At 39.2% G+C, this 23,998-nt stretch overlaps 1 protein-coding gene across 1 annotated transcript; it reads left to right on the top strand.

The window, feature by feature from the left end:
• Positions 1-824: 824 nt before the first annotated feature.
• On the top strand, positions 825-16,894 carry si:zfos-911d5.4 (uncharacterized). Its single transcript, XM_055004205.1, has 7 exons — positions 825-843; positions 1,004-1,131; positions 1,774-1,874; positions 2,471-2,619; positions 4,063-4,291; positions 5,330-5,550; positions 15,383-16,894. The coding sequence occupies exons 2-7, from the start codon at positions 1,013-1,015 to the stop codon at positions 15,548-15,550; spliced, it is 987 nt and encodes a 328-aa protein (XP_054860180.1). The 5' UTR covers positions 825-843; positions 1,004-1,012; the 3' UTR covers positions 15,551-16,894.
• The last annotated feature ends 7,104 nt before the right edge of the window (positions 16,895-23,998 follow it).

Genomic DNA, 23,998 nt, shown 5'->3' with positions numbered 1-23,998 from the left:
AAACTGGCGTATTCAGACATATGTCTATGTATAATATGAAATAGTTATTTGACATTTCAAAGGTTGACCTTGGAAACAGCTGTGAACAAACAATTTCCCTTCATGAGCAAATTTCTACTTGTGGAGGTTATCATATCATATAAGCAACTAGAATTCGGATTTCTTTCTACAGGTCTGAATGACTGATTGACTGATTGATTGATTGAACACATATGATAAGACCAAAAGCTTTAGAAAAGCTACTGAAGGGTCCTTATCATGGTGGCAGGAACACTAATCTTCAAACCAGTGATTTCTTCTGATAACTACAATTTACTGCACAAAAAAATGTCCGTTGTTTTGTTTTGTTTTGTAACTTTTACTATTATGCATAGTTCAGTACATGCCATTAACACGTAGTCTTTGCACTGGCTGTGTTTTTTCCACAGTGGTATTGATATCAGATTCATTTTTCCACCACTGACTGGCAAATTCTTAGTAGAAGCATCACCTGCACATCACATGAAAATAGCAGGCATGGTTCCCTGAACGCATCATGGAAAAAAAAACAAAAAACATTTGGCAATGCACGGATCATATGTGAGGCGCCGAGTGACGTGTGCAGACGTCACGTCTCCGTGGGAGAAATCTGAAGCTTCAGGTGGCGCACGTGGTCTGTTGTTTACTTCTTCCAGGAACGCTGGAAGTGCAGCTGGAGCGGAGCGGAGGGGGGCAGGACAAATTGTGAAACAGCGTTCCTGGATAGAGTTACGTTGCTCAGCATTCGGGGAAAAAAGATACACAGACAGAGCGACATTAACGCCGGGGGGGGCATCATGTTGGCATCATGTTGACAGTACTGCGGTAGCTTATAGAGCTTAAGCAAAGCAATACTGTTGATTTCTTTATAGACCAAAACTATAATAGACTTAAACTACTTTGTTTTTGCAGTATAGGTTGTCTCTTAGTGAACTGCCGACTTAATTATAATGCTATTTTGTTTTATTTCACTCTTTTTCACCAGATAAAGACTATGCTTCAGCTTGGAAACCTGTTCACCCAGTTTCATCCCAGCTCCAAAGCTTCAGAAAATGCCCAGAGTCGGAGCTCAAAGCCGACACCAAACCTGCCTGACTTTTTACAGCATGTCACGTAAGTTTATGGTTAACTTAAAGTGTCTTTACAGTAACAGTGGGTCACATAGCTGTGCTTGAAGTGAGTGTTGACCCACTAAGAATGTTCTCCTCTGCTCCACAAACCATTTTAGCATCTTTCAGTTCACTGTTGTGGTACATGGCCTGCAACATTACTGTTTGGTTTACATTCTGTTAAACTAACTGTACAGGTTCAACACCACCAAATGGATTGAACACAATGAACAAAGTAGAATATCTAGCAGCTAAAGAGCCAGATGTTTCCCAGAGAGGGTGGAGACTGAAACTGAGCAAAAAGAGCGAATATTGAAACAGGCAATGTCGTTTACATCTTGGTCCACTGTATCCATGTAGCTAAAAAATTCACATAGTGCAACTTTAACAGCACCAAATGGAATAAACGCTCTGAACATAATTGCATATTTAACAGCGAAAAATACTTTTTTTTCCTGAGTAAATACTACAGTGAATATTGGAATATTCAACATTGCTTCTAACTTGTTCCACTGCACCCAAGTGGCAAAAAAAAGCACACATAATACACCTTTAAACCTTGTTTTTGCTCATTTGCTCATCATTGCAAAGAAGTATGCTATATCTAAATCTTTTTGTTTGTGTTTGTTTTCTACTTGCACTGCAGGAAACTCACCGGGCTGAGAAAAGAAGATGTTTACTGCAACTTGCGAATCCCTGACCAGTTTCAGGCAGCCAAAGATGACATCAACTTTGTTATCCTCACAGGTTGGTATCTATAATGAAATGATATGCCGAAATAACATTTATCTTGTGATATATGATTTAGTATTACCTTCTCCAGGCCGAACACTGAATTATTCAATATACCTTTTTTCACAGCAGACATTTTGATTTGGTGAAACACAGAAAAAAAAACTGTTAATAACATAAATGCTGTTTTTTAATTATTCAAATGTGCTAGTAACTCAATCTACTGAGACAGTGAACCAGCATGTACAACAAACTAAATAGAAATCAGTCATTGTTCACTTTGTTATTTACCCTCCTGCAGTCGAAGAGCACCAGTGCATTCACCACATTATACATATTTCCTAATGTATTAAGGCATTTTTTTGTTTGCAATAACACAATATACATTCCAGAAAATGCATAACATCCCAATATACCGGATGCTGTTATATAATAACATGCCTTTATGAAGATTTTATCCATATTGTCCACTCCTGTGTGTGTTTTGTTACATGCTGCAAGTTAAAGTCTTCATTTTTGTCTGAAAGGGATTCATTTCAGTATAGGTGGTATGATACTAGCGTTTGAAGTGGGTAAACCATCACTTGGCTTTTTATTTTCTTTTTGTTAAGGCCAAGGGATCTTCTGCGTCGATGTTAAACCCTGGAGAGGCATGGTGTCTGCTCACAACCAAAACTGGCATGTGCAAGTGAAAGAAGAGGACCAAAACTTTACCAATACCTGCATCGAGCAGATTGAAGATCCCCTCAAAGCTATCATGGTAAAAAGACACATTCAGCTGAAATGCTGCAGTGGCCTCATGAAAAACTGAATGTCAAACTGTCTGGCACACTTAAGTCCAAGGTCCAGCCAATTGTCTGATACACTGTTCATCCAAACTGTAGCCGGGTTAAGAGATTCTGACTCAGCATAACAATTTATATGGAAATTTCAAACACTACAGCTAGGGCTCCCTAAACTTCCTGAGTGGGCACTCTTCATCTGAAAGGCCATAATTATTTTCAGGGGTTGAGGGGGTGGGGAGGTGAAAGCAGGCAGGTGCCTAAACACAGCTGTCACCTTATGTGCCTGGGTCTGTTTGGAGTTGTTCATTTCCATTTCTATAGATGCTCAATTTGGACTGGAAGCTTGACACAAGAGTCTGACGGCAAACGCGCTGATTTATTGAAATAGTTCTGCTCAAAATGGATCTATTAATCTACACAAAGCAAATGCAGATCCACTGTCTGTGCCAATATGAGGTTACATAATTGTTTGAATTGGTCCTCTTACAAATTCAAAAGAGGACATTTGCATTGTGTGTCTTTAGGTCATCGTGTAACAGCAATGTTGAGAAATCCCGTGAATGTTAGCACATGCTGAAAATTTTCACTCTCAGTAACACAACCAATAGGTTAATTAATTGGCTTGTCAACATGTAAACATGTTGTGTGCCTGTTGTCTTTGGTGAGTTACTCTAAATTGCGAATCTCTTTCAGCTGAAGGATGCATGAAGACTTTACTATGGGTTCTAAGTACTGATTAGAATGTAAGCATGTTTTTTTCCCCCACCAAAACATCCATCCATCCATTATCTATACAACACTTAATCCTCATTAGGGTGACGGGGGCTGGAGTCTATCCCAGCTGACTTAGGGTGAAAGCAGGAGACACCTGGACAGGTAACAGTCTGTCACAGGGCTACACATAGAGACAAACAAGCGTACTCACATTCACACCTACGGACAATTAAGAGCCACCAATTAACCTGAGCATGTTTTTGAACTGTGGGAGGAAGCTGGAGAACCCAGAGAAAACCCATGTATGCACAGGGAGAACATGCAAACTCCATGCAGAAAGATCCCAGGTCCAAGCCGGGACGCAAACCGGGAATCTTCTAGCTGCCAGGCGAAAGTGCTAACCACTAAGCCGCTGTGCAGCCCCCACCAAACCATATTTCCATTAATTTCTCAAATAATAGTTGTTGTTTTTTAAAAAACAAAAGGCATTACAAGACCTTTTTCCAAACAGTGTAGACAACAATCCACAAAATTACAGTAAATTGTTTGCAAAGAAAAAGAATTCTCTAAAAATATGACTACGCAATTTGAACCAGATTTCCGTACTTTAGATTTTTGATGCTACGGAAAATATACACAAACACTATAAATGGACAAAAAAAGTAAATAATCATTGCCTTCTGAATGTTTATTGTCTCCCTCAGACCAAGACAGCAAACATATGTAGCCATTTGAATAGGAGTGGAGTCTCTGTCCGCCAAAGTCTCTTCTTCCCCAGAGTCATCTTCCTCTCTCCGGACTGCGAGCTGGATGAAGGGCTGAGGAAGAAGAGGGAGCTGGTCTCCCACAGCCAGATAGATGATTTCCTCCGATCTTTCAAGGAGGGTTATATGGCCTGGATATCAGATGCCCTGACACCATCCTGGATCTCCGGTAAGTGGGTCCATCCTTCGCGATTCAATAAATGTTCTAATACACTGCAGAAATCTTCATATTAGCTTGTCTTTTTTTCCTTTTTTTGTCTATTATTAAGCTCAACAAACATAAAAAATTGACCAATATCACTATCATTAAAATAAACCTGTTACTAAAATAAATCCATGAACAAATCTCATTGACTGCTCTTTAGACCTAACACTGAACACCAAAACTTGTCTTAAGATTTGAAAGACATTTTATTTTGAAAAGAAATCACCAAATTTTAATATTTATCAGAGCCAGAAAATGTAAAAGCAAAAAAATGTCAGATTTTCAACTTTCAGGTGGTCCTTAAACTAATCATGCGTGACATGTCTTCAATTAGGAAGGTCAACCAAATCTAAGCTTGAATAAACTCTTTGCATTGACTACATACTGTAAAAAAAACAAAAAAAAAAACAAAAAAAAACTTTGCCATTAGTAATTCAGCTGCAACCATCAGTCCTTTTACAAAAAAATCAGGGACATTTCGGCTGAACTAGGCTGAAATGTAAACTGTGTAGTAGCAGGTATGTAAAGTATGTATACAAAGTAGAAAATGTAAGTAGTAAAATATCTATAACACGTAAGGTCACTATTATTTCCAGTATTGGTAACACCTGTGGGCACTCTTTTTTTTTCAATTTATGTAAAATAAATAATCAGAGAAATTCGACTCACCTTCCTTCTGACTTATAGTATTAAAGCTGTTTCATATTGCACATAGAACATTTTTGAGTTCACTCTACTTCTAGCCATACTTGTGTTGTTTCCATAGAGGTAGTTTCTATTGTTGGGAAAAAATGAGCCCACTGTGAGTAAAAATGTGATGCAAAAAACACTGCATCAGGAAACAACCAAAAAAAAAAAACTCTTGAGGTTTAGCAGGTTAAAGGACAGCTTGATTTTTTTTCTTATTTAAAAGCATTATGAATTCCAGCATAGAATCTGACTACACTAAGCAGGTTTGTGACAGGAATACCACCAGTTCAGCTTGTGCTGTTGGTCCTGCAGGTCATCTGTCGTACAGGCAGATGGAATCAGTGCGGGAGGTCCTGAGGAGGGTGGGAACGTGGGATTTGGTTCGGCTGCACTCTGGCGTGCAGCTGAAAGGCGACTACCAGGGCTGCCAGTACATCGCTCTGAACCGCCAGGAGACGGACACGCTTGAATTTTCCAGAGTCAAGACCCTGTCTGCTGATTCACTGTGGGCCCTGCTGGGACACGCTCCTCAGGTCAGTCCACTGCCTCAGCTCTGATGAGGACCATAAGTCCTGTCAAAATCTGGGGGTTTAATGCTGTGTCACTGGCTCCAAATAATACTGTGAAACATAAAGGTGAACATTAACCAGCAGGTGGCAGTAGTACTTTATAACTGTCTCACTCAATTTTCAGTTATCCCCCTCTTCTTCTGGTAACTGAAAAAACACAGGTTTGATTAGTGCCAAAGACTGCAGAACATGACATCAATTATATAGTTATTTTAATACAATTAGTCTTTTTTAATTTAAAAATCTAAGAAAATTACCGTACAAACATCAGATTAAGTCATTACAATACAGTTTGGCCAAAAGCCATTCAGTTGAAGAAAATTTCAGGTTTTACAGGTTTTTTTTCACCCCGCTACAGAGCAATAATTTTCAATAATCAAGCAAACTAATTACAGAAATCCACATCTAGAAGTAAAGCAATTAGAGTTATAGTGATCAGTTTTTTAAAAAGAAAGTTCCACAGCACAGAAAATTCTGATTTCAGCTCTTGTTTTTAAGCCCGTCTGTTACCTTCATTCTAATATGTTCTCTCAGATAATTTCTATCAACACACCATGTGTTAATTATTTCCTTAATTCCTCAGTTTTTTATTGAGGTAATTAGGAAATTCATTCTGTCTGCCTCCAAGGTACTTGGTAGTTCACTTGATTGAATCCAAAATCATGACAGTTGCACAGTGTAAAAAGCATGATTTGGGTGTATTCACATTCTCAGGTAGGTTGAAGTTTTTCATCATTGTTGTTTATTTCATTATGAGGTAATGAATGGATCTGAGTCAGTTAAATGTTGTCTGGTTAGATGGCATGATAGCACATCTTTACCGTCACAAAAGCAGTATAATGAATTTAAAGGTTGTTCATGTATTAGTTGCATTTCAGTGATTATATTTCCAAAATAACAGGTGTTATGTGACATTTTCATCCAAAAACATTCTTAAATATTTATTTATTTTTGCTTGCCCGTGGTGCCTCAGAGCAGTCTGACAGTTAATTTGCTAAATGAACTAAATGCTGTCTCTTAAAGACCAGTCAGTATGACCCCAGCTCAGCATCCATTACAGATTCACACCCACCCTCAGCACCCAAACACTCAGCCTGGGCTTTCCATACAAGCCCGTTCAGGCTTTAGTCTGCCCACCCCCCAACACCCAGACTGTATGCACTCTCCCCTCTCGCCTCCAGCTGCTGTGTATTTGATACATGACCCAACAGTCATTAGACTGTCTCCAGCGGGCCGTTTTCTTGCCCAAGGGGACACACACCGCGACAACAAAATATATTATTTTCAAAGAAATATTTGTAAATGGAGGCACTGCGAGGCAATCCTCCTCCCCATATTTCACACACAAAAATGCCATTTGGAGAATATATGGTAAATATGCTCTTCAGGTTTTTGCTTTACCTCACTGAGTATGTCAATTATCAGTTTCCCATTATTTCACTGCATGGATCTCCAGGATTTGCGCAATAAACCATTCGAAGATTTTGCTCCTTTGGACTCAACGACTTTGTCACCTACTGTGTCTTTGGAAAAAAAAGTGCTCTTTGCTCGTGTGCAGCAGCTGGAAGGGGAAGCTTGGGGGTGGCAAAGAAACCTGATAGCTCCCCAAGGCATATTTTCAGGGCCCAGAAATAATGCATGCATTTGATTTGTTACTTGTAAACACACCAGCTAAAAGATCTGCGATATGACCTACAGTTTCACTCGGGCATCTGTTTGGTTGTAAGAAGTGGCACCAGATGCATTTATAAAGCCACTGTGGAAGCACTAGGTGTGTTTTCTGTGAGCTCAGGCAATTACTCTGTGGAGAATGGGATGTCTACATGCCCCAAAGTGGAGAATGATTGAGTAGAGTGGCTGTAATTTATTAATTATAGTCTATATTCTTAGACCACGGTTCTGGCTTCATTCAATTTGTATGGATTGAGGGGTAATTACATTGTGTGTGTGTGTGCGTGTCTATGTGTGTTAAGGGGAGAGAGAAAGAGCTGAAGATCTATTCATGTCATAATTTAAAGTGCAGGTTACTTATGTTGTTCATCTTCATGTCGTCCCCTTTTCTGATGCTTGACTGTTTCGTGAAGGCTTTGTGCCAGTTTATATAATCCAGGATATTGAGGAGGAGCCCCTGAATTTCAGGAAATTTCTAACCCGCTGTCAGCGAGGTAGAAACAGAGCATCTACTCTGTGCCTACTAATTGCATAGCTGAGAAGCAACAATTAAGTTCCTTTGACCGTAACTTGACTACACAGCCCCGTTAGCTGATTAATAGAAGCAAAGCCACCAGGCGAAAAGCTGCAAATTCACAGACAACATCTCAGCTAAGAGAGAATGGTGCAAATAATCAGATCTCGGTTGCCAGAGATACATCTTGTCTCCCTGACAGGCTACAGATTCCACACAAATGTAGCTTGTTAATTTAAGTCCACCCTGACATTCCTCTCCGTTTGGCCATCTCCCAGGCTGCACGCGTCACAGGCCTGTAATGGACAGCCTGGTGCGCTTGGTGCTTAGCACAGAAAAGGCAGAGAGGGGAGACATCAACTGCTTTGTGGTGATAATGAATGGAGGCACACAAAAGGCCAGGAGCAGGTCATTTACAAAGCCTGCACATTCTGCTGCCTAAATAGATAATATTGGCAGCCACTGTGGCTTTTTGGTCTCTTTTTATGTGGAGATAAAACAGCATTAAGCCATTTGAACTAAATACATACAGCACCCATTACTGTTAATTATAAAGCATTTTTAATAGTCATTAGCAAATGTGGACTTATCCTATATGTGCTGCATAACAAAGACATCCACCTGAGTATGGCTGCTCCTTTAATTATGTATGTGCACTTTTGCAGGGATTATTACTGACTGGTGTCTATTTTAAGTTACCGGATGCAAAATTAAGAAAGTATACTTAAACGTGTTTCTCGCAAAGTGCAATCTGACTGTCACTCCCACAGAGTTTATTGTTCATCGAGTTCATCAAACCTAAACCTGGTTGAACGACAACTTCTGTGCTCAAGAAAAGTTTCATAAATAAAGTTTTCTAATGGATTTCTGACAAAGAAAGATCTATTAGTTGTACGGCACTGTTCAACAAAATTGGAAATTGTGTGTTCAGATTTCTGTAATTGCAGGATCGCTCTCGAAAGGAAACTGGAATTGGGAATAATTTGCACCAGAGTGTGTGTAGGAAGCTGCAGAGGAAAACTAACCATGCAATTACACATGAGAAGAGTGCTGCTGCAGAATCACAAGTGTCTGTAATGAACTAGTGAAGACACCAGCACTTACACGGTGGAAGGCAATGATAAAAGCAGCCTTGTAATAGCGTGTGATTAAACTTGGTAAAATCTATTTTTTCACTCGAGCACTAAGCCAGCGTGAAGAGTCCCGTGGAGAGATTCTGCATCTGTCAATTTGAAGATGACTCAATGTGTTTCCTCCAAATTCATCACCCAGCATGCAATACCAGCCATTTTAAAGGGCTCTTCAAGCGCTCTTTTGTTAATTTAGTTAAACATCAACCGTTAGAGTTCATGTTTTACACATTTCTACTTAACACAGGTGGAGTTTGAGTTTCACTGAATTTGAATACATGTTTAAAATAAAGGACATTAATATTCATTTGAAAATAATTTCTTTGAATGTGGAATGAGCTGGGTCTGCAGGACACTGTAGCTAATACTATATATATGTATATATATATATATATATATATATATATATATATAAAATCAAATGATTAGTTGATTCACAGAAACACTGTTTATAGCTGATATATATTCTTTGAAGCATAAATGCTGAATTCTGGTTCCATCTTCTTATGGGAAATAGATGCTTTTCTTTGTAATGTATGTTATTAAACTGCATATATTTGTGTTTTAGATAATTTAAAGACATCAGTTTGGGGCTCGGGAAACTCTGTTAGGCATTTTTATTTACTATTACATGACTTTTTAAAGACAAAACAACTGAACAAAAGAAAATAATTTCCAGATCAATAATCATTAGTTACAACTCTAATGACGTGATGTTATAATGACAATTCAGCACCATTGAAAGTTAAAAAAAAAAAAAAAACATATATATATATATATATATATATATATATATTGAATTATTGCACAGCCTATGCAGTACCATATTTAATAAGCCCATATAAGCTTCATTTGGGATATTTCCAATTAAGCATTCTTTATCCAATTCAGTATTAAATGCTGGTTTTAGTATCTAACGGAAACTTTTCTTTGGTCAGTGGCCAAGATGTTAATTTTATCTCTGTGAGGTCAGTTACGTGTTTTGTGGATTCAGGATATTACAGTGATCCCCACAGTATAGGTTCTAAGATATGATCAATAGGGATTCATGAATAATGAAGAGGCTGAGTGGAGCAGAGGCACTTAATTACAGCTTCAAAAGCCATTCTCGTTAATTGAGGAGAATAAAGGTGGTGAAGTGGACTGAACGGCCACATTAGGATTTTGTATGACTTTCTTTTTTTTTTCACTATACAGAAAGCCCCTAACTGACAGCTAGAAAAAAACAGCAGCTGGTAATTGGCAGGTCCTCACTGCTTTGCTATCTCAAGTTAATGCATTTCTCCGTTTGACTTTAAACATCATGGTTTATTTTGTGAGCTCAGTCCTTTTCCCCTGACCACCTGGGAGCAGACTATCGTTCTTTTAATGTAAAGGTTAATGTGCTGCATATCCAGACAGTTTGTGGCCACTGCGTGCAGCAGATACAGTATATAATTGACAGCCCTGCCATCTGTTACAGTTATGTGAAATTACGGATAAACTAGTTAACAGACACTTTGGCCCATTGTCTGTTGTTTTGATAATCACCCTTAATAACGGACGGCATCAATATGGTCTTTAAACCTGATTTGGGAGTTAATGGAGTCAGATGGGGGCAGTCAGTGTATGCTCTGGGGGTAATGCTGTTAGAGATGTTCGTAAAGAGCAAATTAAATCAGTCATAGATTGTGCCCTCTCAAGTCAGCCAGACAACCAGACCCATTGAGGAGAAAAAGGAGGAGATTCATATTTTAACCTCTCGCAGAAAATGCACTTATGTGGATGGAAATAAAGTCAGAGCTGGGTGACTGGATGTAAATGGTTATTGCAGAGAGTCTAATGGCTTCCTGTTAGCCGAGGCAGGTTGTTTGGAAGCAGAGACGCAGCTATTTCAGAATTTAACCAGCCAATTTTTTCCGCGTTCATGGCTTTAGACGGTTATTGACGTAAATGGTAATGTCACCAAGCCAAAGTTTAGGCATCTTAATGGATGGCCAACATCTGGAGCACACAAGAGTTCAGTTACGAGTATTTCATGCACAAAGTATTGTAGAGATGCTTGAAAAAAGCAGTTTTTGGAGTGATGCCATTTTGGTGATGATTCAGCCCAGTAACATGCATGAGAGGGGCACAATATTAGGAACACTTTAAAATGTAATGTAGTCCGGTACACCACCACTATCTAATATGACCTCAGAAATATACATGAAGTAGAATTATCACCTTTTAGACAGCATCAATAAAAGCTGAAAATACAGAAGCTTCATGAAAGAAGGATTTATAGCCGAGTTGTACCGAATTGCATTACAGATCACTGGTGTAATAAAGTGGCTGATAAGTGTATTCGATGGAGGTTTTGATTCTGTATTCATTTCAGTAAAATCTTTTTGCAAAAAAACCAAAAAGGCTTAACACTTACCGGTTCAAACATATGAATCTTCTGCATTTTCTCTGGCTTACATCATTGCAGATTTAATACCTGTAGGTTAAGCCAAAAACAGGTAAACTGAAGATGTTACTTTGAACTCAGCTGTTATAATAACTGACAACCTAAACAATTAATCCTGTAATTGAAAAAACATTCTAAATACTTGTTGATAATACATCAACCACTCATTTCAGCAGGTAAAGAGTGCAGACTCATTCTTTGTATTGGTGCACCAATGAGAAATTATGAAACTCTGATGTATCAGTCTGCCAAATGAAATCCAAATTGCTCCAGTTTAGCAATAAATGAAACACTTCAAATCACACTGAATTAGTGCGGCCAGGTTTATTCATTAGTTACTGCTGCTGCTGCCAGGATATATAATGTAAAAACTATCACTGCTAATATTGCTGCTACTCCCTTAAAAAATACTTAATCTTTAGATCAGTCATTGTCAGTGGAAATGTTTTCAGTGTTTGCTATGATTGTTTATTTAATGCTTATTTAACTAATTGTTTGTAGCTTATTTTAGTTAAAAAATGTCATAATTTTCACCTAATAGGGGAAATAAGAAGTTGAACATTCATTTAAGGTAAATTTACTTTTGTCTCATTGTTATTGAATCAAATTGTGTCTTATAACCTCAAATCAAGTTGAGAAGAAGAAAATCTGCCTTGAGTTGTCTCGCTCATAATCCAGTGATTCACACCCCACTTAGCGGATTATTAATACGTTCAACCAATGAGCCAAACCACACAGTGTTTACCTGATTGCCTGGCAAACCATTTTTGGTCCAGTTCCATGGCATTTGGCTCATTGACAAAGATGTTTGGTGCACCAGAGGTGTGTTACTCAGTGTTCCTCCCCATCTGTGTCTGGTGAGACACGGTGTGGAACAAAGAGCCCGTCGTCTGAAGCTGGTGTGGCGTTACGCTCACTCAGAGTTCACCTGAAACACTGCACCCATGGCTCCAGGTAACAGCCCCGGCTGACTGATACCCCACTGGGATTCTTTTGACTTTATCAGAGGAAGAATCTGAACTTTGTGAATGGCAATACACACAGGTGGTGACACGTCTCTACCCAATTACACAGATTCTCACATTATTCACATTCATCAGACCTGCCAGACCCTAATGAGAAATAATTACCTTCATACAATAACAATTAGTCGCTAGCGATGCAAAATCCATGATGCATGTTTATTTTCTTGATTTTCTAATTAGAAGAGGTAATAAGGAATTGCTTGCTTGTCATTCCACCTGCCTGGCTCCGAATCAGTGCCGTACACTTCCCTACATGTAGAAGATAAGGGAACCGGTATAGATGACTATCACTATTTGTAAGGAGATGTTCCTTTTTTGGACAGAGAATGAGCTGTCGTCTTGAGTTTAAGAGGGTAAAAGGTGAACAGTGAACCAGAGGCAGGATTTATGACTATTAGCAGACGGTAAATAAGGAGAAGGAGTTTATCTCGTTGAAATGTGAGGAGTGATGTCATTCACAGGGCTCCCGCGACACTGAAAGCGAGAGGCAGATGAGGGTAAACACCGTTAGGTGAGCTCTCAGCCCTTTGTGTGACACCCAGCCTTCGCCCCAAGGGTCTTCTCCTCACAGCGAAGTGTCATACATGCACACACAAACATTCAGGCTTGTCATTGCTTGTAATAATCATGATTCTTGCAGACAATTCACAACTAAAAGAGATATTATTTTAGTAATTATTAATCTGTTCATCTCAGCTTCTTGAAGATTGCGCAAATGTGACGTGCTGCGTTTCATCTGAGGTGTCAGGTGGAGATTGCTCTTTGACATTATTTATGTCAGCACCTCGTTTACACTTTGTTTTGTGCTACTGTAAGTTAGATGCAGTATCGTCTTTAGCCTCAAACACTTGCCTCAAGTGGCTGAGAGGGTAACAGTAGTGACAGTTCCTGTACCTGACACACCATCTCTGCTGAACAACACCTGGCAGGCAGGTTGTCTAGACCACACAGAACTCCCCTCTTTGAGCTTATGCCAAGATGGCAGCATTGTTCCTTCCTACATGACACAAAAAAAGCTTATCTGGTTGACAAATGTTGGATTGGGTGATGTTACAGAAAGGAAGGATGGCTGTAAATTTTAAAAAAAAAAATCACATTTCATCACTGTGCAAAAACTTTCTCAGCTAGGATTTAGATAATTTAGGTATAAATTATTGCTATCACTATCCATTATTAAAATAACATTTCATGCATTTTGCAGTCTTGTGTGTTTCACAGCTTCTTCTGTTGCTCTTACTAGAAAAAGTGACTGATTTTTCTGCTTCTGTTTGGGTTTAAATGTGATGCAGAACCAGTACTGTGTTTGTGCCTCTGCAGCGTCACAAAGATGGAAATACTCAACTCCAGTTCAATTACATTAGTTAATTGCTGATTACCAACTATTACACTTGGCTATGATTTGTTAGAATAATTCTTCTCTGATTTCTTTGTCTCGGTTTGTACGCTTCTCTGCCACCAGCTGTCATGAAGCTATTTTTTCATGCATCCCAAATTAATAGACACTCACTCACTCTGAAGTGTCTGATGCTATTGTAACACAAGCCATGTGGCATTCGGCCAAGGCTGCAATATAAGACACAATTGTTTAGTGTTTTTTTTCTGTCTTTCACCCTGTTTTAATGCACAGTAATAAGTAAGTAAATGGTAGAAAGATGTGTGTCTGAATTCGCAGTGGCCTTTGTTGTAGATAATTAGGTTAGCAGCAAGAGTGTGCAGGTGTTGAGGGTGTGCTGTGTGCTCGTGTTGTGTTATCGACTTGCTCATATTCGTAGGCTGTCAGGGGTGTCGCACTTCCCATCAGCCCCAAAGCTCACCAACCTCTTCACTATTAAAATGATCACTTTCAATAGCAGACAAAGGAAAGAGGGAACATATCTAGTGCAGGGTATTTTCCCCACCTCTAATGCTTATCTGCCTTTTGATGTCGGCGTAATAAAAGGCCTATTGGGCTTCCACAATGACCTGCAAAATGGACAAGGGCCGATATACTGGGCTCTGACTGTCGCTACCATTAACTAAAAGGCCCAGACATTATGGAGAGCCGGGGATGAAAGTACATGGAAAAAAATAATAATTGAAAAATTGCCTAATGCTAAAGTGAAAGAAAATGGAACTGTGAAAAGGCACTGTAATATTCTGTTATCCCCTGTAAATGCAGCCAAACAAGAGATGCAGCGAGGCATTCTTTTTGAAATGGATGTGGTTCAATTACCTGCATGTCTAAATCTAGTTAAGGCTTCCATTGTCAGGCTCGAAACATAACAGGCAGTTTTGATGTAGTGTTAAAGCGTATTATGCCCTACAACCTACATAAAATCAAGAGAGGTATGACTCCATTCAAGATGTGGAGGGGAATTAAAGCTCACAGTGAGAATAAGGTTAATTTAATATTTATTCTGTTTCAGACTCGCGTTTGGTTCACTATTCTAACACAGTTGCTCAATATTTTAGCAAGCTAAAGGAAAATTCTACAGCTGTTAATTTTTTGAAGGTCATTTCATTGAACACCTCAATCGAGGAGTTCTATGGACAAATGATTGCCTTGTAATAGAAAGAACTGATTTGTTTTCCCATGTAGCACATTTTCTAAAAGGGAAAACTGCAGATCTATATTTAAATTGATAGAACTGGAATTAGCAGCTATTTTGCTAATTCACATCTATAGTTTCTTTGTGAATACTGCAATCAAGATGAATAGAGATGTCATTGTTCTCATTATTAAACTCAATCCGTTTTTCAACAAACCAGAATAAATAGGTTGGTACTTGTTCTTCAGTCTGTAGGCCCACCAGCTTAGCAACAGCTTGAACATGTTGAGGTCAAAGGTGAAAGTCATGAGTGTCTCCTTAGCTCTAACTAGAGGTCAAGAGGTTGCAGACAGGGTCACGACACCAAGAAATGTCCATTGAATAGCCATAAAAAGCACCGTGTTTGTATCCACTTGAAAACAGGAGCGTATCTAAAGAAATTCTCACTTTCTAATTATCTGTATTTAATGCTTACTTCTCTCTTCCCTCCTCTGTAGGTAACAGTTAAAATGTATAAGCGTGGCTGTCACAGCTGGCTGGGTAAATCCCTGACCGCAACCACCACGATCCCTTCCAACACCTTTGTGATCTTCAGGATCAGCGGTGAGGAGGCAGATGCCAAAATCCCTGCGGACACTGTTCACAGCATCACACTCAGCATATGACACCCTGTATCAGGCATTACAACATGGCACTGAAGGGAGAGGAGGCATTCTTAGCTATGAATGTGCAGATGCAAAAACAAAAACCCCTAACTCGTATCTTAGCTCTTATGTTTATTGAGTGATTTTTACTATGCAGTGTTTGTACTTTGTTATATTGTACTAACAAAACAAATTCCAAGTGCCTTTATGTAAGCATTCACTAAAGAAACAAAAGACCCATTTGCCAATTATTCTGATTCTCTGATCATCAATGGCAATATTATGTTAATGGGAATGATTTCAGACAATTAGCCTGATTAACTTTCTCTTGTTTTGAATTTCTAGGGCTAGCCCACACTTTACACTAGCCATTAATTAATCATTACGCCAGCTGATTGTGTCACATCAGTTCAGGACTGAAGTGTTTAATGTGTTAATTGTGGTGGTTAAAAACCGGTGGCCTGTGGCGCAGCGGGGGCCGAGCATTTTACTGCCAGTACGGGGTTTAATGGGAAGTTATTTACGGACTGTTTAGACAGTGTAACTGTAAGGTGCTTTATTAATATGCTCCACCGCACAGAGGAGACGATAACATATTCAAGGGCGCACAGCCGCAGCCACCAGCACCATTCATAACTGTGGCTGAGTCACTTTCCATCAGTTACCAGGCTCGCACAGCTGCGCTAACAGCTAGCAATTGTATTTACTGGGCCTGGTAGTGGCCAAAATGAAGTTATTTCCATCAAGATATCAGTGCCTTTAGCTAATGCAATAGAAGGAGCTCTCTGTCGATGGTATCTCTCTGCATGGCATCTCTACCTGAAACATCATTACACTGTACTCAAGCTCCTCACTTTTTTAAATGTCTGTTTTACCTGAGGGACAGATTATCTGTGGTTGTATAAGCAGCACTGTGCTGTTTGCATTGGCAGGTGCACATTTTTGAGACAGGTTGTTTTTGAGTTCTCACTCATCAGTGCTTGAATTTCTATGTGTTTTGATGAATGTATTGTTTTTGCATATTTAACCTTCAGTAGTCCTCAGGAACTCTTCTCTCCACAACACTTGACAAACAATGTTGACAGTATCAGATAGTCTGGTTTGGGAATGCTTCAAGGAAATATGTAAATCTGATAAATGGTGGGTACATGCAGGGTTTACTGTAATTTTATTATTCTTTGATATGAATATCTCATTTTTTCCCTCAAAATTCAAAGCACTTTCAAGCATAAAGCCAACTTAAGAAGCATGATTGTTAACCATACTCCTCATTTTATTAGTTTAGGTGCATTTTTTAAGCCACTGAGTTGTCAAGTGTTTTTATGTTTGTACTATCTGGTGTTGTAATAAAAAGATGGAATTATTTACCGCTTCACGTAATGATTTAAGCCATTTTTGGACTGAGGTGACCAAGTTCTTTCACATATATACCACCCAATTGCTTCCCTAAAGCTACCGTGCTTTCGTCATATCGTAGCAGACCTGTGAAGGATCTGTAATAGTGAAACCTCATATACAAAGTCGTTTGTCACTACTGGGCCACAAGGTTTCTTCAAAGCCTTATTAGGGAGATGGAGGGCATGCATCAACAGCTCACTCTGCTCTTTGAAAGCATGCAGCACGTCTCCAGCGCAGTAAAAGACTGGAGATTAGGAATGGATGACTGGCCACAGGGACAAAGAAAACTCTGTTGGGCAGCGTGGTGGCGACTGGGAGGGGAAGCTGAGCGGAAATGGACATGGAGATCAGACCAGAACATAGTGTGACAAGGTAACAAGGTAAACTGATCCAGACTGTAATTCCTCTGGAAACTGAATCAATGAGGGTTCTGTTAAAATGGAAATCCTCCCGGATATTGAGTTCAGAGGAATCTATGGTAGAATAGAATCAGCCACAATTATGCTGTTGTTTTCCTTCGCGGTACGCTGTGTAACCTACAGATACATGTTCTGTCCATGTTTTGTTTTCGAACCTGTGTGTCCAGGAAGTGAAATGGAACAAGTCTTATACCCTCTAACCCTGAAACAAGACCAGCTGTCCAACTTTGACCTCTGGACAATCGGCTAAGCCCTCAGGTTTGCCAGGTCAGGTGACTGGTTTGACCTTTTTTTTGTACAGGACATGGACACGACAACCTGGACACGAAGGAGAGACCCCTCTCGAATGACACTGTGAAGTAAGAAACCATCATCTCAGCCATAGCCATAGCCATACTATGCTGTTTATCCTCTCCAAAAAGCGTGCTACACTTCCTCACACCTGCTTGATGCAGTTTGCCAGCAGAATTAAAGTACCGAACACGTTCAACAAACAGTTTGACTCCATTATGTGAACACCCCATCTTCTGTGATTTTGCTGCTTCAGCTCAACTAGCTCAGAGGTCCCGATCAGGCGGAGGTCAATGCGCTCTTTTTAACTGTAATATTTTCTGAGATGCAAGCCTGTTTCATCTGTAAAGGGCCCTAGAGATGAAATTGTGTTGTACTGAGAGTCTAACCCTACGGGAAAAAAGCTATGTTTACTGTAAGTGGGGAAACGGTTAGGAATGACTCCTGGCTCTGATTGTGCCCCAACGTAAACACTCTGAAAACCAAAATGCCTGGAATTTATATTCAGCAGTTAACAATTCTAGACATCACTCTACATCTTTTATCTAGCGGTAATCACAGCAGCTATTTTGGCTTCAATGCTGACAGTTTTACAAAAATATTTATCCTGAATGTAACAAAAAAAACGTACAAGATACCAAGATGTTTTTAAACAGCTCATTCTCTCACTTAATTCTGGTACGTAGTCATGCATATACCTTTGTTTTTGAGAGATTTTAGAATGCTACTATGTGCTAATTTATAGTAACTCAAAGTATATTTGATGATTAGTTTTGGCCAAATTGCAAATAATGCAAATGTCAACCTAGTTGTTGTAGTAACAAAACAGTAAGTGTATTACCAAAGCTGTAAGGATATGTTCTGTAGAAACCATTATGCCAACCCTTTTAGTAGATGCTGATACTTTTCACTTGTTAGTAGTGCTATGGCTTCATCTTCTGTGACAAATTTTATAGCAGTCCATCTAATAAAGATTAACAGATCAACGCTGCCATCCACAGAACCACCAGTAGAGCAGCTAAAAATACATAAACATATTTCACCCAGCCAACAACATTTTACATTCCAATTTCTTTGTTATAAAGAACTACAACTGCTGACATCCACCTCACTTTTCAGACTGCAGCTCCCTGTTTGGGAGTCAGGACATCTCAAAGGTTCACAAAATGATTAAAGAAGTCAGAAACAAAATTGTGCTGCCAAATATTAAAAGAAAAAAAAAATATTTGAAACAATGCAATGAGGAAAATCATTCAATGACTGAACTACGTGCAACTTGTTGACATCTGTATTCATGATGAGAGGTTGTACAGCTTTGTGTAAAGAGGTTGTGACATCAGGGGTTACTATTTATTTCTATGTTAATCAGCGATTCATCATTCATCTTACATATTCACCTATTTTCAGAGAAGCTAAATTCTCATGTATTTTCAGGTTACAGGTAAGATATGATAAGATCTACTTTATTCATCTTGGAGGAAATTAGCTGACCATTTCCTATGTGTGTATCTTGCATAAGTAGGGTGAAAACAGAAAATTCAAACAGTTTACAGTTTCTGATATGGCAATAAGACTACCATAGATTAAACCAAGCCAATGACAAAGATAAATGAGCTGTCACAGCTGTACTGCTATTTAGACAGACATGTTGGAGAAATTCACCTTTCTCAATAGTCACTAGAGACCTGTCAGTGTCATAGCAATTTTCATAGTTACAAGCAGATAAGGTTGAGAACCACTGCCATGCGACATTAGAACAGCTGAATAAATTGTCTAATTTCTGCTGTGAGCAGTAAATCCTTTCTACAGTATTCATGAAGAAATCAAAGGAATGTAAGATTGCAAGTAATGCTAACAGTAACTGAATTCAACCTGCAAAAGCAAAGTGGATCTTCCTCTGAGAACTTTTTCAGCAGCCATATTTATATAAAACTGATGTATGAGAGGGTTAAGAGTGCTTATGAGAATGATGCACCAATATAACACAGGGAGAAATCTTTGAATGCATTTTACCACAGGATAAAGTGTAATTGTGGTGAAAAATACGACTACAAGCTACGTTTTGCAGGCTTTTATACAGCGACTACAATGCGATGATGAAAGGAGACAGGCCGTCCCTCTAATGCCCACCAACCTCCATTCTGCCACCACTACTTTACCGGACGACAATAAAGCTTTCAGCGTGAAAGCAGCAGGACTCATAAGGGATTAAATGTTTTTCCACCTCTTGCAGATGTTCCAAATTAAGTATCATCAAGACCCTATTAAATGGTCTATTAAATGTTTAGTTTTTAAATACACTTCAGTGTCCAGGAGAGAAAAGAAAGAATCGCACAATTGTGTATTCACACAGAAAAGATATATAAATAAATGGGCACATGGGCAACAACAGGCAGGGGGCTGCAGAAATTAGCCAGTTTTGAAACAACTCTCAAAAGCACCACACTTGTAAAAACCTACAGGACAACAAAAGAAATACAGGAGTGAATGAAATGAAGGTTCCTTGCCAATTACTGCTGCGAACGTGGCTGCGGTGGGGCTTTTTGTGCTTCACACAAGCAGTCTTTTCTCCCCCTTGTCCGCGGCTATTGAGAGGGATACATTAGCCAGGCGGGATGGATGTTGTGGAGAGGAGCAGTGCAGAGAGTTCGCAGTCATACAGCTCACTTCACGCCTGGTGTTACAGACCTCTCTTATGATTTCACTCGCAGTGCTCGCACAGAATGTGATTTTTACCATGCCATTTTCTGCCTCCTCTCTAAGACTTGCACCAAAATCCAGATGAAGAAAATATCTGCTCACTTTTTCTCTTGTTTGGATAATACATAGTGATAAGATTCGTGTGTGGTTAATTTCTTAATGTGTATATTTAAAGTCTGTATTCTGGAATATTTACTTGAGCTCAAACAGACCTGGTTTCATTGTTGGAAGCATGTTCTTGCTTTAAGCCACTTTTCATTCCACAAATTTCCAAATTCATTTAACATCCTTTCAGTAAACATAATTTTGATCAAAAGATTTCTGGAATTTAATGTTTAAGGTAACTAAATTTGATGAAAAGGTTCCACTTTCAGGGTATTTAGGTTGCTCTAGTCTTCACTGATCATATTTAAATTTGTAGTAATCAAAAATGCTCATTTAAACACTGTAGAAGCAATAATAACCCAGACAATTAAACCAAACACATCCACATTTAACCTAACACGCTTTGACCTCCAAATACTTGCTGCACTGCAACACAGATATTATGTTTTATTGCATTTTTGTCACCCACATGCCTCTGAACCACCTCACCGAATCCTCGGATCTTTATTTTTCATCACAATCAGCAGGCTCTGCAGGGTTAATGCTGCAGATAACCACATCCATCATGCCGTTTCATTAGCACTGTCCTCTGACCTGTTCCACATAATGTTGTGAAAGGTGCCAGATTTGTATTTTTTTGGGGCGAGGCAGAGCGATCAATACATAAATAAGAGAGAGATGTGTGTGATGCTGCTGGCGTGGCTGCAGAATAAACCTCCATCCAGCAATCTGCCGCCTGTCACAAATCTGAAATACAAATGGACTCGCCCAGGGCAAGAGCCATCAATAATAATATAATGTGCGGACAATGATGAATTAGAGCCAGACTTCTCAATGCATTGCTGTTTTACGTGCAAAAACATTATCGGACGAATGAATTGATCACTGTATTCACATTAGTTTGTTTAATCTGTATTTGAGTCGATGGGACGACATAATGTTTCACTTCACCGAATTCAGAAAAGTTAATAATGTCCAATAATCAAAAGCTGTTTATGAAAGTACCTCCTTTTTGTGTCATTGATTTGGCTCCATAATGCACCGCAGTCACTGATCACTCAGACAGAATGCACTTAGGAAATGACAAATGTATTTTATATTCAATAACATAGATTTTTTTCCCTGCTTAGCCACAGGTTGGAGGTTACACACTTGGACAAAAACAATCATATATTTCCACATCTATAACAATTATAGACAATAAGTCTGAACGAGGATGCATGTTGAAAATAGGTTGTTGTGGTTTGATCCAAAAAATAGCAGAAATATTGAACATTTGCTTTCATTTTTCTTTCTAAACGGCAGTTCTGGGATGTTGTACGTGTATGTGTTGCCTGGCAATTTTGTAAATGGTTGGTCTAAAGGCTTAATATATAATACTTATTGCATTTAATATGTCATTTTATAAACATAATTTTACAAAAATGCCTTCCTTTGCTCTCTGAAAGCCCCACAGTCCACATCACAGCCTACATACTTGTTGTAGTTCACAAACAGTACCCACAGTCAACCTACATAAACGTCCATGGATTCGTACATAAACTATGTAATATTACACAACAGCAGAGAAAACTAATAGCAGAAAACAGCTCGGAGCCGCTTCGCTTCAGCAGTGGTGTCACTTAAGACCCATGAGATCCCCAAGCGTCACCACAATGGCTTTGGTGTGAATGTTCCTGTGTGCTCAATACCTCCATGAGATCACGGTGTCTTGACCTAAATGTCACGGGGCAAACTAGATGAGAAAATAAAGACTTCACTTTGTTATGATGCAGAAATGTGAGAAATGAATGAGAAGTGAATATAGATTGACAATGAAACGGCCAAAAATGATCGGCGGCGTGAAAACGAAGGCCACGGGAGATGTTGCTTAGCCTGACACCCATTAGGACCCTCCTGTTAATGTTCTTGTAATTACATAACCCGGAGCTAGACTGTATATCAACTCATGGTATGCACGAGTTTATCCATCTCCAGCAACAATGCAACACCAACACTTAATTGGCTGGTAGTAGCTGGCTAGGAATTGTATTCTTCGGGGGATTTTGCCAATAACATCTAATAAAGCAGGTTGAAATGGATACAAGGAGTCAGTTAAATCTTGCCCGCAGTCACTCAGAGGCACAGAGGAAACCTGAGCCTCAAAGATGTGGTGCATTAGTTCTGCTAAGCTAACCGTGAATGCTAATTGCAGGAAGGACAAACTGTAACCCTTGCCCTGTGGCCATGAACCCATTAAAAAGCACAGAGGGTTTCATAGACACGGAGAGCGCACAAAGAGGCTGCCCTGAAAAGGCCTGCAATCTGATGTCAGTTTAAATGGGGATAACAACTTACTGTTTTTCAAAGTCCCCCCCTGGGATGTGCCCTCCCTGTATTTTTTGACAGTTTGAAAAAAAAAAAACCCTGCCTGTCACTCCAAAGCCAACCGCAAATCATCCACACAATGCAACAGGTTCTATGTTTACAAGTGGAATATGTTGTGAGATACGCTGGACTTAGGCGGCTCTCTATAGGACGTGGATCAGTTATGTTTAAGTGCTTGTGGTTTCACCCCTGGAGGACACGAACAGGCCAGTCACAGTACAATATGACACCCTGTACATGGGAAAGGTGTCCTTCAACAGTAGGAACCATCGAGCATTTTTTCTCCGTATTAATAGCATTTAACTGAAACAAAACTTGAATATACCAATCCTTTTTTGGGCCCAGCAAGAGTCATAAGCAGTTTACTTTTAGTTGTATTTTCACCTTAATTCCCTGTAGTGCTGGTCGCTCCTGGCTATACGTTTTCAAACCTGTGATCAATGAACCCACTGCCCTCGTCCTATTTATGCAAACATTCATCAGTTTGACAGGTGACATGAAAGCTCTTTTAAATGCTGCACTTCCAAAATATAATGATTACTGATCGCCCTGAAGTGCAACTTTCAGAGAAGTGTGAAAAAATCTTTTGGTTCTAAAGATAAGAGAAAGAGTCTATAACCACACTGGCAGCACAAAGGTGAACTGATATAAATCCTAATGTCATTATGATAACATGCTCACAATAACAACCTGATCCTAGCACATGTGATATTTACTAATTAGACCATCTTTGTTAAGTGTATCAGCATGTTCACATTCACTGATTAAAACTATGAAAAGTACTTTATAGACAAATTAAGTTTTTAACTAATAAAGGAGCTGCAAGAAAACTTAGGGATAGACTATTGCCAGACTTTTTTCAGTTCTTCATCAGGGGAACATGAAAGTCTGAACCAAATTTCATGGCAATCCATCCAAAGTTCAGTGAAAACCAGAAAAGTTAACTTTATGGTGCCACTACAGGAAAAGTTAAGGAATCACTCTGGCAATCACGAATGTCTCTATAAAATGTTGCGCACCAAAGTCATGGACCAAACCACCAGCTGACAAGTCCAGTCATTCTGTTAGTGCAAATAAAAACAAGAGAAGCACTCAGAGAGCGCAGTACTCCACCAAGGCTACTCAGTCGTTGTATAATTTCCGTCTGATAAGTCTGCATGGATTTATAGCAGAATCGCAACCATGTGAT

The sequence above is a fragment of the Amphiprion ocellaris genome, chromosome 18 (assembly GCF_022539595.1).
Source record: "Amphiprion ocellaris isolate individual 3 ecotype Okinawa chromosome 18, ASM2253959v1, whole genome shotgun sequence".
Taxonomy (NCBI): domain Eukaryota; kingdom Metazoa; phylum Chordata; class Actinopteri; family Pomacentridae; genus Amphiprion; species Amphiprion ocellaris.
Note: the sequence above shows the minus strand (reverse complement) of the source record. Positions and strands in the feature narration are given on the sequence as shown.

Coding starts and splice junctions, on each gene's coding strand:
- si:zfos-911d5.4 (XM_055004205.1), top strand. CDS start 1,013: ATGCTTCAGCTTGGAAACCTGTTCACCCAGTTTCATCCCAGCTCCAAA. Junction 1,875..2,470: donor CAACTTTGTTATCCTCACAG/GTTGGTATCTAT, acceptor CTTTTTGTTAAG/GCCAAGGGATCTTCTGCGTC. Junction 5,551..15,382: donor TGCTGGGACACGCTCCTCAG/GTCAGTCCACTG, acceptor CCTCCTCTGTAG/GTAACAGTTAAAATGTATAA.